Source organism: Nycticebus coucang, chromosome 1, assembly GCF_027406575.1.
Source record: "Nycticebus coucang isolate mNycCou1 chromosome 1, mNycCou1.pri, whole genome shotgun sequence".
Lineage (NCBI taxonomy): Eukaryota > Metazoa > Chordata > Mammalia > Primates > Lorisidae > Nycticebus > Nycticebus coucang.
In genome coordinates, this window is record NC_069780.1 from 140,783,138 (window position 1) to 140,802,474 (window position 19,337).

At 39.3% G+C, this 19,337-nt stretch overlaps 1 protein-coding gene across 2 annotated transcripts in view; it reads right to left on the reverse strand.

Annotated features, from left to right (window-relative positions):
- The window catches only part of MAST4 (microtubule associated serine/threonine kinase family member 4), a 442,299-nt gene that overhangs the window by 272,996 nt on the left and 149,966 nt on the right, over positions 1-19,337 (reverse strand). For both annotated transcript variants that reach the window (XM_053589500.1, XM_053589491.1), the window contains one exon: positions 14,433-14,464. In XM_053589500.1, coding sequence (XP_053445475.1) covers positions 14,433-14,464 — 32 coding nt within the window. The remainder of the gene's footprint in view (positions 1-14,432; positions 14,465-19,337) is intronic.

Genomic DNA, 19,337 nt, shown 5'->3' on the forward strand with positions numbered 1-19,337 from the left:
GCTAGAGTCAATAAAAGTTCTTCATCTCATACAGATGTGTCACAGAACTATCTGCAGAGAACCTCCTCGTGGTGCTGGTCACAAGTTCTCTGAGTGATGAGTGATGTGAAGCAGAACTCAGATGGCCACTGGGAAGAAAAGGGGGGAGTTACCAGCATGTTCCATGGGCACGTCTCATCTTCCAACACAGAAGCACAGGAAAGTCTTCAACCTCATCCTGGAAGGGGTGACTTTATAAAGCATGTTAATAGACAATGCATGTGCATTCCGATGAAAAGAAATGACCCACCATCATTCTCAGAGGGCAGAGTCTCTATCCCGAAAGCAGAGAAAGAATTGCTAGCCCACTCTCTGCTGCCACAAAGCATTCAATTCGCAAGAGTTGAAATGGCCGAGGAGACGGCAAAGGTTCTAAGGGGAAACAGGAGGCAAAGGTGAAATCCACTCCCACACAGTGGTTCCTGGTGGGCCAGAGGGCCCAACTTGCCCCTGCACAGTGGGGTTAAGGATAGAACAATACAGAATTTAGCTGCTCTACTCACATGTCTAAGTACATAATGACTATATTTGGGGACTGCCATTTACTGCAGCGGGGACTGCCACCGGCACAGCTACCACTGGTCTCTTTATTAGTCTGAGAGAAACTTAGCATCCTGGTGGTTCTGGGTGTGTGACTCCAGGTTTTCCCTTTGGCTACAGTATTAAATGTAAGCTTTCAACTTTGGGCCTTACTTTCCAAAATGTTCAAAGAAACCCTGACAAGCATGGTGAAAAGTCCAGCAAACTCTGTGAGGTCGCCCCTTTCTTTGGTCCATACTGTGGATCTCAATGCTAGACTTTATGTCCTAATAGAACAAAACACACATGCTCTCATGCTGTGGTCTGTGTTTCTGAATCACACATACTGACCACATTAAAAAAAAAAAAAAAAGAAAGAAGCCCCTGGTGGTGAGGGACAATAAATTCTGGTTAAGGTTCACAATCAGTGTATAGACTATCTTAGCACAAGCGAGTTCAAGTCCTCTGAGTTATTATTCATTTATCAAAGAAAGATATTTCACATTAGATCTCTCTTAAGATAATTTTCAGCTCTGAAATCCTATTAAAATTTTCCATACGATGGTAAGTAGCTGGATCCATCTCTTGGTTCTCTATTCTGTTCCAGACATCTACTTCTCTACTTTTGTGCCAGTACCATGCTGTTTTGATCACTATCAATTTATAGTACAGTCTCAGGTCTGGTAGCGTGATTCCTCCTGCTTTGTTTTTATTGCTCAGTAATGTTTTGGCTATTCGAGTTCTTTTCTGATTCCATATAAAACGAAGTATTATTTTTTCAAGATCTTTAAAGTATGACAGTGGAACTTTAATAGGGATTGCATTAAAGTTATATATTGCTTTGGGCAGTATGGACATTTTAACAATGTTGATTCTTCCCAGCCATGAGCATGTATGTTTTTCCATCTGTTAACATCTTCGGCTATTTCTTTTCTTAGAGTTTCATAGTTCTCTTTGTAGAGATCTTTCACGTTCTTTGTTAGGTATACTCCCAAATATTTCATCTTCTTTGGCACTACTGTGAAAGGAATAGAGTCCTTGACTGTTTGTTCGGCTTGGTTATTGTTGGTATATATAAAGGCTACAGATACATGGGTGCCGATTTTGTAGCCTGAGACATTGCTATATTCCTTGATCACTTCTAAGAGTTTTGTAGTAGAATCCCTAGTGTTTTCCAGATATACGATCATATCATCTGCAAAGACTGAAAGTTTGATCTCTTCTGACCCTATGCGGATACCCTTGATCGCCTTTTCTTCCCTAATTGCAATGGCTAAAACTTCCATTACGATGTTAAAGAGCAATGGAGACAATGGGCAACCTTGCCTGGTTCCTGAACTAAGTGGAAATGATTTCAATTTAACTCCATTCAATACGATATTGGCTGTGGGTTTGCTGTAGATGTCCTCTATTAGTTTAAGAAATGTCCCTTCTATACCAATTTTCTTTTTTTTTTTTTTTTTTTTTTTTTTTGTAGAGACAGAGTCTCACTTTATGGCCCTCAGTAGAGTGCCATGGCCTCACACAGCTCACAGCAACCTCCAACTCCTGGGCTTAAGCGATTCTCTTGCCTCAGCCTCCCGAGTAGCTGGGACTACAGGCGCCCGCCACAACGCCCGGCTATTTTTTGGTTGCAGTTTGGCCGGGGCCGGGTTTGAACCCGCCACCCTCGGTATATGGGGCCGGCGCCTTACCGACTGAGCCACAGGCGCCGCCCTATACCAATTTTCTTAAGTGCTCTGATCATGAAGGGATGCTGGATATTATCAACAGCTTTTTCTGCATCAGTTGAAAGAATCGTATGGTCTTTATTTTTAAGTTTGTTTATGTGTTGAATTACATTTAAAGATTTACGTATATTGAACCAGCCTTGAGACCCTGGGATAAATCTGACTTGGTCATGGTGTATAATTTTTTTGATGTGTTGTTGGATTCTGTTTGTTAGGATCTTATTGAGTATTTTAGCATCTATATTCATTAGTGATATTGGTCTATAATTTTCTTTTCTTGTTGGGTCTTTCCCTGGTTTGGGAATCAAGGTGATGTTTGCTTCGTAGAATGTGCTGGGTTCCTTCTTCTTCTGTATTTTGGAAGAGATTTAGTAGTATAGGTACTAGTTCTTCTTTAAATGTTTGGTAGAATTCTGACGTAAAGCCATCTGGTCCTGGGCTTTTCTTTTTAGGGAGATTTTGTATAGTTGATGCTATTTCAGAACTTGATATAGGCCTGTTCAACATTTCCACTTCATTCTGGCTAAGTCTTGGTAGGCAGCGTGCTTCCAGGTATTGGTCGATTTCCTTCAGATTTTCATATTTGTGAGAGTAGAGTTTCTTTGATCTTTGACAAGCCAATTAAAAACATTCAGTGGGGAAAAGATTCCGTATTTAACAAATGGTGCTGGGTAAACTGGCTGGCAACCTGTAGAAGATTGAAACTGGACCCACACCTTTCACCATTAACTAAGATAGACTCTCTCTGGATAAAAGATTTAAACTTAAGACATGAAACTATAAAAATACTTGAAGAAAATGCAGGGAAAACTCTTGAAGGAATCAGCCTGGGTGAATACTTTATGAGGAGGACTCCCCAGGCAATTGAAGCAGTATCAAAAATACACTACTGGGACATGATCAAACTAAAAAGCTTCTGCACAGCCAAGAACATAGTGAGTAAAGCAAGCAGACAGCCCTCAGAATGGGAGAAAATATTTGCAGGTTATACCTCTGATAAAGGTCTAATAACCGGAATCCACAGAGAACTCAAACGTATTAACAAGAAAAGAACACGTGACCCCATCTCAGGGTGGGCAAGGGACTTGAAGAGAAACTTCTCTAAAGACTGACGCAAAATCTACAAACACATGAAAAAAAGCTCATCATCCTTAATCATCAGAGAAATGCAAATCAAAACTACTCTGAGATATCACCTAACCCCAGTAAGAGTAGCCCACATAACAAAATCCCAAAACCAGAAATGTTGGCGTGGATGTGGAGGAAAAGGCACACTTCTACCCTGCTGGTGGGAATGCACACTAATACGTTCCTTCTGGAAGAATGTTTGGAGAATAGAGACCTAAAAATAGACCTGCCATTTGATCCTATAATTCCTTTACTAGGTTTATACCCAGAAGACCAAAAGTCACAATATAACAAAGACATCTGTACCAGAATGTTTATTGCAGCCCAATTCATAATTGCTAAGTCATGGAAGAAGCCCAAGTGCCCATCGACCCACGAATGGACTAGCAAATTGTGGTACATGTATACCATGGAATATTATGCAGCCTTAAAGAAAGATGGAGACTTTACCTCTTTCATGTTTACATGGATGGAGCTGGAACATATTCGTCTTAGCAAAGTATCTCAGGAATGGAAGAAAAAGTATCCAATGTACTCAGCCCTACTATGAAGCTCAATTATAGCTTTCACATGAAGACTATAACCCAACTATAGCACAAGACTATGGGGAAAGGGCCAAGGAAGGGGAAGGGAGGGGGGAGGTTTTGGTGGAGGGAGGATAATAAAAGGGGCCACATCTATGGTGCATCTTAGAATGGGTACAGGCAATTGCACTAATGTACACAGCTATGATTTAACAATAAAAAAATAAAAATAAAAAATATTTTCCATATGTACAGTTACAATAATCTATATCATTCTCATCAACACCCTCTGTCCCCAAACTCAATTTCAAGAAGCAATCTGGATTGCCTGGTGAGAAGCAATGGATTATCTGTTAAGAGGAGCCCCTGAGGACAGGGCGTTAGCTCCCTCACAGGCTGATACAGACCAAAACACCAGGGCCAGTCTTCACAGCACACGCAGGAAGCTCCTGATATCAGGGTTGCCCACCCACAGTAAAAGGGGACGATCTACCCAAGTGTATGGAGGGAACAGCTCCCTTAACACCTCTCCAGGGAAACAAAACATGGCCTCCAAAGGCCTCCCTCAAATAAGCTGGCTTCCAGGGGATTTCCCAAGCCTACTTTGTAGTCTTTTGTCTAACTCAATAAGATAACAGGAAGTGATTTGAGGAGATAGGGTGGAAAGGGTAGTTCCTAATACATTTTATTTAACAGGACATACAGTATTTACTGCATGCCAGGTACTGTTACTAATATTAGTTAAATGAATGCTCTAAAACATTCCAGGACACAATAATATCCCCATTTTACAGATGGGGAAACTAAGGCACATAGAGGTTAAGTATTGATTCTTGGAGGTCACACAGGTGGCTACGTGGAAGAGACAGGATTTGAACTCAGGCAGTGTGGCTTCCCAGTCCATGCTCTGAAATGTGACTTGGCAATTACCTGATTAACTAACTTGAGAAGATGGCTTTTAGACAGGGGCCCCTGTCTCAGTGGACCACACAATACAAGCCTTGCTGAAAAGGACGGCTCACTGAAAGACCCTCCCTCAAACTGACTGATTCAGATTTGCTAAAACATTATTCCTATAAATATGGAATAAAGAACTTCCCTTCGTGCCTTTGGGGATCCAAAAGCCCACCCCAGCACCACATATACATCCTGGGGCTCGCCTAAGAGGGGGTGGCATTGCAGATTCACCTTAAGAGTTGGTTAAAAGTACAGTCACCATCTTATCCCCCCTCAACACACAGAGGATTCTGATTTGCATTCTCAAAATTGTTTGAAAAGGCACACTTTTTTTTAAACCTCCCCCAGGTATGCTAACCCTCTCCCCTGGGGCAAAACTAAAGTCTACCTATAACTTTCAAGGGTAAGATGATCAATCCTACATTGTGTTTCTCTACTCCCTAATCTCCCCGCTACCCACTTCACAGAAGACAAATGCATATAGGATAAAGAATGCTGCAAATACACACCAAATACCAAACCAGCTATCCGATGAATATATAAATGCAATTGACATTCTTCACGGGCCTGAAATCCTCTCTTTACTCTCAGGATGTATTACACTATTCTCTTTTTACATAAACATGCCACTTTAAATGCTAATTCAGATGCAACACTCAATTTTTCTTCATTTTGTTTTTGGATTTCTAACATTCAAAATGACACTGGACTTACATTTGGCTTCAACAACAGATATTTTGAATTCTTGCTTCACTATTTGTGGGGGTAGGAGGGGAGAAAGTGCTAAGGAGAAAACTAAATTTATTTTTAAACTTATCCAAATACAGTCTACGTGTCCTTTATTTTGCTTGGATTAAACTCTTTCCTTTTCAGGAAATGCTGCTTTCACTTTGCTGAAAATCTCATAAATCTAATTCATATCAATTGTAAAACCAAGGTGATTCTCTCCCCTTGCATTCTAGAAATAACCTCATTTTACTCAAAATACTTTCCTAAATAGCCAGTCAAGGCAATACGTTCTGAAACATAACAGGTCTGAATGCAAGTCTTAAAAAAAAAAACAAACAAAGACACATATATATACCAGTTACATCAACCCAGGCCTATTCATTTTTTTAATTTTAGATTAATATAAGGGTACAAATTTTTAGGTTACATTGTTTTCACTTCCAGGTTGTAGTTGAGCCCTTCACCCGGGGGCGTGCTGAACACCCACATATTGTGTAATTTAGGTGAGATTCCCCCAATTGCCCTCCCTCCTCCCTCCCATCACCCTCCTCCCCACCCCTTTCCCTTCTCTCTCCTCCCCTTTGCTAGACTATATTTGTGTTTTATCATTTGTGTGGATGTGCAATTGTTTATATATTGGTTTCATATTAGTATTGAGTACATTGGATTTTTTTCCATTCTTGAGATACTTTACTAAGAAAAGAATGTGTTTCAACTCCATCCAGATAAACATAAAAGATGTAAAGTCTCCATCCTTTTTTTTTTTTTTAAGAGACAGAATCTTACTTTATAGCCCTCGGTAGAGTGCCGTGGTGTCACACAGCTCACAGCAACCTCCAACTCCTGGGCTTAGGCGATTCTCTTGCCTCAGTCTCCCGAGTAGCTGAGACTACAGGCACCCACCACAATTTTTTTGTTACAGTTTGGCTGGGGCTGGGTTTGAACCCACCACCCTCGCTATATGGGTCTGGTGCCCTACTCACTGAGCCACAGGCACCGCCCTCTCCATCTTTTCTTATAGCTGAATGGGCATTTGGGTTGCTTCCACCTTGGCAACTATGCATTGAGCTGCAATAAACACTCTGCTGCAAATGTCTTAGGGTAAAATGACTTTTGTTCTTCTGGGTAGATACCTAGTGATGGAATTGCAGTATCAAGTGGAAGGTTGATTTTTGGTTCTTTGAGGATCCTCCATACATCTTTCTAAAAAGCTTATATGAGTTTGCAATACCACCAGCAGTGGAAAAGTGTTCCCTTCTCTCCAGATCCACACCAGCACCTGCAGTTTGGGGACCTTATGATGTGGGCTAATCTTACTGGAGTTAGGTGATAGCACAGAGTGGCTCCGATTCGCATCTCTCTGATGATTAATGACGATGAGCACTTTTTCATGTGTCTGTTGGCCATTCATCTGTCATCCTCAGAGAAGTTTTTGTTCAAGTCTCTCCACTGATAAAAATTGATTCTTATTGGATAAAATATTTAAATTTAAGACACAAAACAATAAAAACCCTAGAAGAGAGTGTGGGAAAAACATTTGAAAATACAAGGCTGGGAAAAGACTTTATGAGGATGAACCCCCTGGCAATTGCAGCAACACCAAAAGTAAGTGGGATTTGATCAAGCTGAAAAGCTTCTACACAGCTAAGGGTACCACAAGGCAAACAGACAGTCTTCGGAATGGGAGAAGATTTTTGCACATTACTAATCTGACAAAGGCCTAATAACTAGCATCCAGAGAACTCAGATTAATCAACAAGAAAAGAGGAAACAATCCCATTTATAAGTGGGCAAACCCGGTCTAGTCAATTACATAGAAAGTTGCTTCCTAACTTGTGTCAAAATAAAGAATTCCAACCTTAGAAATACCCTAATCCATTGCATGCAATTCAACACATCTCAAGCAAGACAAACTACATCTGAAGGCCCAGCTCCACTGGAGGCTTTGGCAACCATCAGGTCCCCCTATCCCTATCTGACATATTATCTCTACTGATCACTTTTACCTTTCATCCCAGCCCTAAACATCCTTTATGGCCTCTACCTAAGAAAGACAGAATTAGAAAGAGGTAAAATAAATTTATTATTCTTTTTATCATTTATTAATTTATTCATGTGGCAAACTGGTTCTCCACACCTGCTCAGCTCTCTGATAACCTTGTCTCTCACCAGAATACCAACAGTATCCCATTAATGAATAATCTTCTGCTACGCTGAACATGGCTCAGGGATATCCTGTCTGAAGTGTATACATGAAGCATCAAAGAGAAAACATCTTCCAGCTCCAACTGGATGAATTCTAGTACCGGAATGTCTGACCCTGTGGTAGGTGTGTTTAAGACAGACAAATCCCCTTGTGGTGTATGGGTGGTGGGCTTTCTAGCAGACCTGAAACTATCAAATACCAACAGATACATGCCCTACTTACTCCATTGCCAGCCCTACTGGACTCCAACTACTCTCAGAATGATAATTTAAAAAAAAAAAAGCTTAATGGAGGAGAAGCATAACAATTCTACAGAGAGGAATACTAATTGTAGCTACTAGTACTGTTGTGAGATTAAAAATTTGAAACAAGCCATGATTCCTAAATTGCCTCTCAGGTAACTTGAGTCCACAGAGAAAAGCTTCTCCAGGACTGATATGCACGGGAAGAGCTGCTTCTGCTGCGGGTCCTGCTTTTGGACGCCCCTGAAAAAGCATCTTTAAAGCATGTGTGGCCAAAGAACAGAAAGCTAAGGAACTGCCAAGTGTCAGTAGCGATTTCTACAAAAACAAAGTGATAATTGCAAATAATTTTATAGATCCCAGACCTCCAGGGCTCTGCGAAACCATGCGCTGATGCTGGCAATTACGCAAAGTAGAGGAAAGGTCCTTTTAAACAGCAGGGAGAATGGACGTGCTACGAACAGACGGAGCAGTTCCCTTCTCTGTAAGAAGAAAACTGAAAGAACCTTAAAAAGCAGGATGTGAGGACGCAAGGGAGATGGCCCCAGCCAATTTCCTGCTCCTCTCTCCAGGGTATGAAAGCTCTCCAGGCCTCTCAGTCCTGGAGAGCTGTTTATTTGGGCAATTAACAGAACACAAAGGGGTCCTATAAAAATAAATGATTGCTGCCCGGGACACTTTGGTTTTGCACCCAACCATCCATCGGTTTATAACTTAGTTTTTTCCCACTTTTTCCACTGTCATTGCCTGAAACAAATACCTCCCAGAGAGTTTTGCTACTTAGAAATGTCATTTCAGGGCTTAAGTTCTAAATATGGGAGAAGGCTGATCAGAGACCCACAGCACTCAGGGCACTTTCATAAATACGGGCAGGACAGATAAGTCAGAAAACTGAAAGTCATTCACATCAAGAGAATCAATGTATTCCATGCTGGATTTAAACTGGGAGGGATGTGGCATTAGCCATGGAATCACCGCTGCCCTCATGCGGCAGACAATGACAGGAACCAGAGAGCCCAGGCAGGGCACGGGGGCTGGGCACGGAGGCTCACCGTCTATACACCAACTTGCACACATTCACAAACACCTGCACCAGAATTCCATTCTCATTGTACCGGGCACCCTGTTGAACACAAAGAACAGCGGAGCACAACTGCAACTCCTGAAAGAACTAAAACTCCAAAGCCACAGATCCAGTCCTGAAGCTAAATGTTATGATGCACCCTCTGCACAAGTGCACATAGCTCATTCACTTCAACCCCTACCCACAGGGATAATACAAGCATGTCAAGAATGTAAAAGTTTGTCATGATTTTTTCTGTCATGTTTTGGCATTCATCAATGGGTATCTGCCACTGTAGCTATTTCAATTCTTGGGAAAATTACACACATTTGGGCCAACCTTCATCATGAGATAAAATAAACTAAAAACACAGGTATGAGTGTACTCTTTTTATTCAAAATAGATTATTATTTATATCATTGTTTCTTCTGCTTTAAAATATACACCAATACTTGGTTAAAACAGCTTGAATTCTACTTTTAAGCAATCACTGAGGTTTTTTTAAATTTCAGATTAGTATGAGGGTATAAATGATTAGGTTACATTGTTCACATTTCTAAGGTAAAGTTCAAGTTGTAGTTGAGCCTTCACCCAGCCGGTGTGCTGTATACCCTCACATTGTGTCCAGGAAGTGAGAGTTTACTAATCCCCTTCTTTTTCCCCTTTCCTTTTTACCTCCTCCCCCCACTTGAATATACTTGTGTTTTTCTCTCATGTGGTTGTGTAGATATTTGTCTATTAGTTTCATATTAGTATTGAGTACATTGGACACTTGTTTTTCCATTCTTGAAACACTTTACTAAGAAGAATGTGCTTTAACTCCATACAAGTAAATACAAAAGATGTAAAGTCTCCATCTTTTTATGGCTGAATACCCTGTTTCCCCGAAAATAAGACATCCTCCGAAAATAAGACCTACTTACAGGAAAGATAAGACGTCCCCTGAAAATAAGACCTAGCGCATCTTTTGGGAGCACACCTTAAAATAAGACACTGCCTTATTTTTGGGGAAACAGGGTAGTACTCCATGGTACACATATACCACAGCTTATTAATCCATTTGTGGGTTGATGGCCACTTGGTTGCTTCCACATCCTGACAATTGTGAAATGAACTGCGATCAACATTCTAGTGCAAATGTTCTTGTGGTAAAATGATTTTTTTTCATTTGGGTAGATCACTGAGTATTTTAAATAAAATATTTCAAGATCACCAAAATGTAACGAGTACAATGTAAATACTCATATACATTATTATTACATTGTTGATAAACATGAAATTCCTGGTTCAGCCCTCACAAATACCATTTTTTTTTATTCTCTCCATTGGTAAGTAACCTTTCTCATAACTTGCTTCCCATGCATGTTTTTATATCTGCACTATTAATATTTGTATTCAAAAACATTACGTTGTTTTAGACATTTTTAAATTTCCTAATGTAAACACTATCTTCTACTTGGAATTTTCTTTTAGCTCTTGCCCATCAGGTTTTTGATAATCATACCCAGGGATACACACTCTCTAGCTCAGTCATTTTACCTGCTGTATACTATTTCACCGAGTGTGACTACACCTGGAAGGAAGGAGATGGGAGTGAGAGCATGACAAGTTTAGTCCCAAGAGAGAGGAAGTGCTGGAAGGATCTGGAACCAAAAGTCCGGACAAATGGTTACTCATTGAATGGAAAAAGAAGAGAAGTACCTTAAAATCCAACTATACAAGGAGCAAGAATAGAATCATCATCTGGGACCTCAAGGAAGGGGAGGAAAGCCTCTGGAAAACTATTTTGGAGTCACTTAGTTACCCAGTAGTCTTGACTGAAAAGCAGTTCCTTTGACCTCCCTTGTCTACTGTCCTTTGCACCATTAAAAAAAAAAGGGGGGGGGTGTCAAAATCATTGCCTTTGCAACTTCTTAAAATATATATAAAATGAATCTTCAAGTTAGTGTTTTGTTTTGTTTTTTGAGACAGTCTTACTTTGTCGCCCTCAGTAAGTGCTGTGGCCTCAAAGCTCACAGCAACCTCAAACTCTCGGGCTCAATGATTCTCTTGCCTGGGCCTACTAAGTAGCTGCAAGCACCCACCACAATGCCCAGCTACTTTTTTTTGTTGTTGTTTGTTTGTTTTTACAGTTTTGGCCAGGGTCAGGCTTGAACCTGCCACCCATGGCATATGGGGCTGGCGCCCTACTCCTTGAGCCACAGGCGCCACCCACCCAGCTATTTTTTGGAGACAGGGTCTCACTCTAGCTCAAACTCGTGAGCTCAGGCAATCCACCCACCTCGGCCTCCCAGAGACCTGGGATTAAAGGCATGAGACACCATGCTCAGACTTCAAGTTAGTTCTTGTCAAAATGATTGTAAATCATAAATTAGTGGGAATGAGAATGATTTTTTTCTAGATAAAATAAAGTTTGCTTTTCATACTTTCAATTAATAAGAAGAGAAACACTTTCTGTTGACTTTTGTGAAAGCTTTAATTTAAATATTTGGTTTTTTTTATATGATTCTGGACATAAAAATAGTATCTTTAAGCTTATTTAAAACAATACTCAAATTTTTGAAAAATCTGAGAAACACATAAGTTTCAGAATGATGAAAATGCTATTTTAAAATATTATCCCTTCAAGACATACAAATTAGAAGTAGCAGGTGTATCAAAATAGGGTGTTTCGTCAGGTAAGGCACACACCCCCTGACAAATTCAGTGACTCTGCTGTATCACCAAAGACAACAAGAAATACAACACATTGTGTGCAACTGCTCACTGGTGACATAAAAATCCCAACAGAGGGCGGCACCTGTGGCTCAAAGGAGTATGGCGCCGGCCCCATATGACGGAGGTGGCGGGTTCAAACCCAGCCCCAGCCAAAAACTACAAAATAAATAAATAAAATAAAATAAAATAAAATAAAAATCTCAACAGAACTTCAGGACCAAATCCCCAATCCTTTCGGAGAAGGTATAAAAAGATGTAAAAGCGTTTATGGAGGAGGCATTTATGCAGTAAGTAGACTGAGAAAATGTTATCAGGTCTAATAATCAGGTACTATTATGCTAGCTAATACTCATAATTAAAAAGATACGCTTGTGGCTTTCTTCATTGGAATTGTACTAAAATCATTGTAGCATTTATTTTAAAAAGTTTTTCTTCTTCTCAAAGACATAAAAGAACCTTGCATGAGAAGAGTAATTACTGGCATCTGTATGGTGTTCACTGAAAGTGTTGAGTACCATTGGGTCCCAGACAGCTATATCAGGCATCATTAATTCTTTGGGGAATATTTGTATTTAATAAAAAATAGAAAATACCATGTTCATTTTTGGTTTGCTTCTCTTAAGAGTACTACTTTTCCCAGAATTAACTAAAAAAGGTAGATTTATCTTGATACATACACTGTGTTTTATTTCTGTCATCTCAGTGACTGATTTCTACTAGGAAGGGGACTTTAAATGGCTCAGATTAATTCCAACTTTCTCCGACTAAGTATTAAAAGCATAGGCTACAAATAAAGTTATGTTGGGTGACGCCTATGGCTCAGTGGGTAGGGCACCGGCCCCGTAACTGAGGGTGGCGGGTTCGAACCCAGCCCTGGCTAAACTGCAACAAAAAAATAGCCCAGCATTGTGGCGGGTGTCTGTCCCAGCTACTTGGGAGGCTGAGGCAAGAGAATCGCTTAAGCCCAGGAGTTGGAGATTGCTGTGAGCTATGACGCCACAGCACTCCACCGAGGGTGATAAAGTGAGACTCTGTTTCTAAAAAACAAAACAAACTTATGTCCTTATTCTTTTTTCATTGAGATTCCATTCTCTCAAGTACAGAAATTTAATTATTTTCTTTATCGCGTGTATTCCCATCAATTCATAGTTATCAGCTAACATTAACAGAATTAGGATATATCCCCATGCAAAAGGAGAAATGGCTCTTAAATAGAAACAAGGAATCTAATTTGGTAACTAAGATGATGTTTATAGTAACTATTGGATGGATACTGTGATAACACAAAAACAGAAAAAAAAAAAACAAATAAAGCATAGAAGAAAAATCTAGGTTGTTTAATCCCTCACTAAAAGTACAAGGGAAATATGATTTTTTTCTTATGATGACATTTCATATTTTTCTTGTTTATTTCTTATCATGATAGGAACTATCAAAAATGTTAGATGACTTTTCCAAGTTTAGGAAAGAGAGTCCTACTCATGATGCAGAAGAAGAAAGTGTTTAATTCCAAGGACTTTTCCGATAGCAAACTATTTTCCATTAAACTGTAGCACAGAGACATGGAAGCTGGAAGATGGTGGCAATTATCTAGGCACATGCTTAAAAAAAAAAAAAAAATCCACTGTCTGCCTGGCAGTCTAAACTTGTATAAAAAGCAAAAAGAAAAACGGATAGTAATAAAGTGTTCACAGCTGAAGATATCTGATTCCTAGATGCAAAAGCTAAAATTCCCCAAAATTTAGCCAATAGGACAAATCCTGTCTTCCTGTCTTTAATATAACTGTCACACATTTTTCTAGTCTTCCCGAAAGAGAATTGCAAAAATTTACCTTAAATATTACACTAAATTTTTAAGAAAGGAACTTCCCCATTTATCAACTTCAACATTCATCAGACTCCAACTCTAAATGCTTCTAGACCAGCCCTTTCACAGAACTAATTGACAACAAATCTACCTTAAATATATAGTAGAATATTAAGGACAGTTTCATTGTGCAATTTGCTAATAGAAAAAACTATGATTCATGGAAATGTATTATTGGCCTTAAAAATAAAAGGTTGAAACACACTATAAAGCAATCAAGTCAAGGTTCATAAATCTGCTATTTTAACACAAGAATGTTACATGAATCTGTTCGGTAAAATCTAGATCTAATAGAAAATTTATCTAATCCAAAGTCTTCAATCCAAATACAAAAATACACTCACTGTGCATTGAATCCATAGTATAAGGAACCATCATAGATTTCCAGAACATAAAGAAGAAGGTTAATTCTTGATTCAGATCAGTTTACACTGTCTGCAAACTAAATAATGCTTTTGCTTGATGACATTATAAAAAATTTTTTAATTAAGATTCTCCTGGGAATAAATATGCATTTTGGTTTACAACGCCCATCAAGAAACAAACCTTGAAAATTATAATAAAATCATTATTTGATTTTCATAAATTCAATTTTTTTAGTTTTCTTAATTCAGCTGATTATCATTAATTGTCCTAAAAACCAAACAGAGAATAATCACATTACAAACTATACAGAAAGAAAACAAAGAAAGCAAAGTAATACTACTTACAGACTTCCTCTTCTGGGGAGACTCAGCTCCTTCTGCAACAGAAAAAAAAAAAACATATAAGGAGATGTTACATGAACCCTAGACTACTAAGATACAAAAAGTATGATATAAAATGTTCATTGTGGTTGATTTGGCATTTTCTATACTGAAAACTTTTTTTTTTTTAAGAGACAGAGTCTCATTTTGTCGCCCTGGGTACAGTGCTGTGGCATCACAGCTCACAGCAACCTCCAGCTCTTGGGCTTAGGCGATTCTCTTGCCTCAGCCTCCCGAATAGCAGGGACTACAGGTGCCTGCCACAACACCCGGCTTTTTTTGTTGCAGTTTGGCCGGGGCCGGGTGTGAACCCACCACCCTCGGTACATGGAGCCGGTGCCCTACTCACTGAGCCACAGGCGCCGCCTTATACTGAAAAAGTTTTAATGTCATAATTTTATGCTGGATCCCTTCCTACGCTGCTCTTTCAATATACTGTGTTTAAGGTACAAACACAATTTATCTCAATTCCAGAGCACAAAAAACATCAATCTTCCCAAAGCAACCACAGGAAAATACTGAGTTGAGTTACATGACCCTGTAATTGAGCATAACAAAAACCCGAGCAAGCAAAGGACTGACCCAAACAGGAAAAAGATACAAGAAGTAGGAGGGATTATAATTAAACGAAAGGAGAAATGAAAAGGACAATGACATCAGACTATCTTCCCTCAACAGAAATAAATTCATGCTAAACAATATGCATACCCCAAAATGTACTTTATTATTTTTTAAAAGCTAACACAAAAGGTTTCCTTTTGGAGTTAATTTCTCAAAACAAATGTGATTTATTACTCAGGATATTAAAAGTACATTGATGAACCTCTAAAAGATAAACACTCACAACAACTATTCGGGTGTTTCAGTTTTACCAGGGCACTCTCACACACATCTCCAGTTAAGATTAGCCAGCTAATCATGGAGAGGCTGCGGAAAACCAAAAAACCAACCCACCAACCAAGCAAATAGGCCACTCAAACAAATAAAACGAAAATGGATTTAGAAACATCTTTGTCCACTAATATAAAGTTTTCAAAGCCTGGCAGCTACTCAAGAATATTACTTGATTACAGTAAAGAAAATAGGAAGCAATGAGTTACCTGGTTATTTAAACTCAAGATGAAGTGTACTACACATTCAGAAGATTTGAATTAATTTGGTTATTCATTCCCATAATCCTCATTTATTTTTTGCTGTTCAGATGTGTGAGCATTATCTTTTGAAAGGTGTTTCCCTTCAGCTTCAAACTTGCCCCTATTTTTATTGGATCATTAAGCATTTGACGTAGATAGAAGCCTCAAAGCACAGGTAAGCAGTGCTGCAGAAAACAGCCTTGAGAGCATAAGAGGGGAGGAAAGCTCTGTGGTGTGCCACTTGGAACAGAGCACGCTTATTAACTAGCAAATATCTTTCCATACACAGTTATAATGCCTATATAACTGTTTAATAGCAAGAAGATCAACTAACAGCTTTGGGAAGAAAGTGTCATCTTCTTTCTCCCAATAGCTAACATTTTCTTTTCAAGGGCTGCAGGATCCAGTGGTAAGGCCTTTTATCTTTTGTTGTTGTTTTGTTTCACATTTTTCTTTAATCCTTGATTATCCCCCAAGAAATTATAGTGTTTGTTGAACTTGGCTCCCTGATTCTGAAACATAAATATACCTTCATTTACTAAAACCCCTAATAACAAGAGAAAAGTCTCTGACCAAGACAGTTTTCCCCAGGAATTAAAACATAAATAGAAAAGCAATGAGTAATTTTCTATATTTGTATCTTTGGTTATGATACATACTTAGAAATTGGAGTTGTATTCAGGTTAAAAAAAAAAAGAGTAGGAAAAAAGTGATAGCTCACTACGCTATTTCTTTTAGAAAGAAAGTGAGACCCACTGCACAGCAAAAGGCCTGGATCCCAGATGAGTAACAGTGCTCTGTCTAATAAGGTGATCTGACAGCAGCAAAGAAAGTACCCGAGACACTACCATAAATAACAAAAAAGAAATCAGATGTTATTTCAGCTATCTATGCAAATAGATCACACAGAAGGTATGTGTATAAGAAGGAAAGAAGCAAATGGATCAATCAATCATATGCCACAAATGACCTGACCACAAACTGGCTGCCTTGCGCTGAGAAAAAGCTGCTGAAACAGCAAGATAAAAACCAACTCTGTTTTTAATCAGAAGTCTTTCCAGCAGATCTAGAATTATGAGTTCTAAACAAGGAGAAAGGTTACGGTGGGTAACCCAGCACTACTGCTTCGCAGGATGGCGGCTGAGACTCCAAGATGAGGGGCAGGGGACATTCAATAGGCCACTGTCAAACTGACCTGAAGCCACTCTGCTAACCAAGCTGAGGGAGCTAATCCACCTGACGGCTTGAATGTCAGGCTCAGGACTGGAAACTCAATTTGGCAGCAAATTGGAATCAGATGTGATGGTAATAAAGTGAGAGAAATGAACGTGCTGTGGCCAAGACCTTGTGAATGGGAGCTGGGGAAGTCTGCAAATACCAGGAGGGCTGAGCAATTGCAGACAGGGCTGGGAAAAGCTGCTGCCCTCCCGCTTCGGGGCCAGATGCTGATAAAGAGATTCTATAAATATATTTGCGTGGCTCATATGTAAATGCACAGCATGGAGGCGTTTTACAGCTACTTTGTGTGTAGGTCCTCACTTTATTTTCTTAATGTCAGGATAAGGTCACTATCACCTACTTAGATAATTAGATAAGACGTGTGTTATTGCTCTGAGTCATAAACCAAAGCTTGTGCTTGGTATATGGAGAACGTGTGTTAAAAATGTAGTGTCAGGTAAGAATTGGAGGAGGCTGGGAAAAGGAGAAAATATGCTAATTATTATCAACAGATTAAAGACATTCTTAAGACAAAGATTGCAAATGTTTTACTTTAATTTCATTGATATTCATTACTCAGTGCCTTAATATTTTCAGACTTGCTTTTTTGTTGTTGCTGTTGGTTAGCAGGCCTGGGCCAGGTTCAAACCCTCCAGCCCGGGTGGGGCCAGCACTCTAACCACTGAGCTACGGGCCCCCAGCCTAGGGTTGCTCTTTATCATCATTGCCTTGACATTATATCCTTTGCCTCCTTTCAGAAAGTGTTAATTAGCAAGTACTTGCATTCATAATAAAAGTGAAGTAAAATTCATCCTGTCTGAGAACACTGTTATCCTCCATGCAATTCTTTGATAGACGGAGGATACCAAAGTGTATCTCCGATCAAGGTAGACAACTCAACCATGGAGCATCCAAGGAGACAAGAGAGACAAAGCAAATGATTCAGTCCCTTTCCCCAGCCCTTGGCTTCAAAGACAGAAAAGAATAGCTTCATTCATGAAGACAGGAGAGAAAACAGTGTGATGTTTTATGTGTACAAGTAATTTCCACAGTGATAATATATACAGTACTTAGTAAGTATTTAACAGCTATAAATATACAAATAAAACAATATGGCTCCTCATGCCAAATATATTTATAGAATCTCTAAACTATTCTTTTTAACTGATGTGCAGATTTATGATTTAAAAGAGGATATTTTCAGAAGTTCAATATATATAAATTCTCCCATTGTCAAATGGTGGAGTGTAATTCTCCTCCCTTCAGAGGGGCTGGGACTTTGTGACTCACGTCCACAGACTAAAGAAAGAAAAAGCAACCACAGCAACATTGCAACAAAACCTGTGAACACCATGAGCACCCAGAGATCAAGGTTAACATCATTTGTGGTAGTTACTCAGACATCAGGTAAACCATCTGACGTACTGGGATGAGGAGGACACTCCCCCCGTGCCCATGGTAATCACCCTAAAAATCCATAATCATGAATAAACACATGGTAAGCCCAAATGGGGGACATCCTAAATACATCTGACCAGTCCTCTTTAAAACAGGCAGGGCTGTGGAAAACAAGGACAAACTACAAAACTGCCCCAGATTTGAGGAGCCTAAGGAAAGATGATGACTAAATGCAACACAGAATCTTGGACTGGATTCTCAATCAGAAAAAGAACCTAAGTGGAAAACCTGGTGTTATCCAATTAAAGTTTATAGTTTAATTGACAGTAATATACCAACACTAATTTCAGTTTTGACAAATGTATTAAAGTTATAGAAGATGTTAACATTACAGGAAATGGAGGGAAGGGCACACAGGAATTCTCTAAACTATCTTATAACTTTTCTGGAATTCTAAAACTATTCCAACTTTTTTTTTTTAAGTACATCAAAAGGGCGAGACAGGGAGAAAGAAAGATTGGTATGTGGGAGGTGGAAAATAGAAGAGGTGACCAAATAAATACCTAAAAATTCAAAGCGTATATTAAAGCAATATTTAATATCATTTTTTTAGGAGGCTATAGAAACAGTCTAGAGAAGATTGTGGCTAGGCCTAGCAGTGAAAATGACAAGCAGCAGTCAGATTTGACAAGTGTTTTCATGGAATTTACAAAAGAACTGGGAGTGAAGCGTGAAAGAGAAATCAGGAGTCATCAAAAGTTTTTGGCCTGAATAAATGAAGTTTGAGGGAAGAAAAGTTCAGTTTGGACATGTTGTATCCAAAATGTCTGTAAGAATTCCAAGTAGAAGTTTCCACAGAGGCCACTGGATATATGAATCTGAGTTCAGGAAAAGGTCAGGGCGGGAGATAGATTCTGATCCTCATCGCATAGGGTAGTATGTAGAGCCACGGGACTGGACGAGACAGGACAGAAGAGAGAGAAAAAGGAAAAGAGACACACCTGGATTCTTGATTTAAAACAGAAGTGGGGAAATAGGTAACTGACACATTGCATTGAGCAGCAGCTGAGGTTCTTCCAAACAACAGAAACCGAATGAGCCTGCTAAGTAAACAACCCAT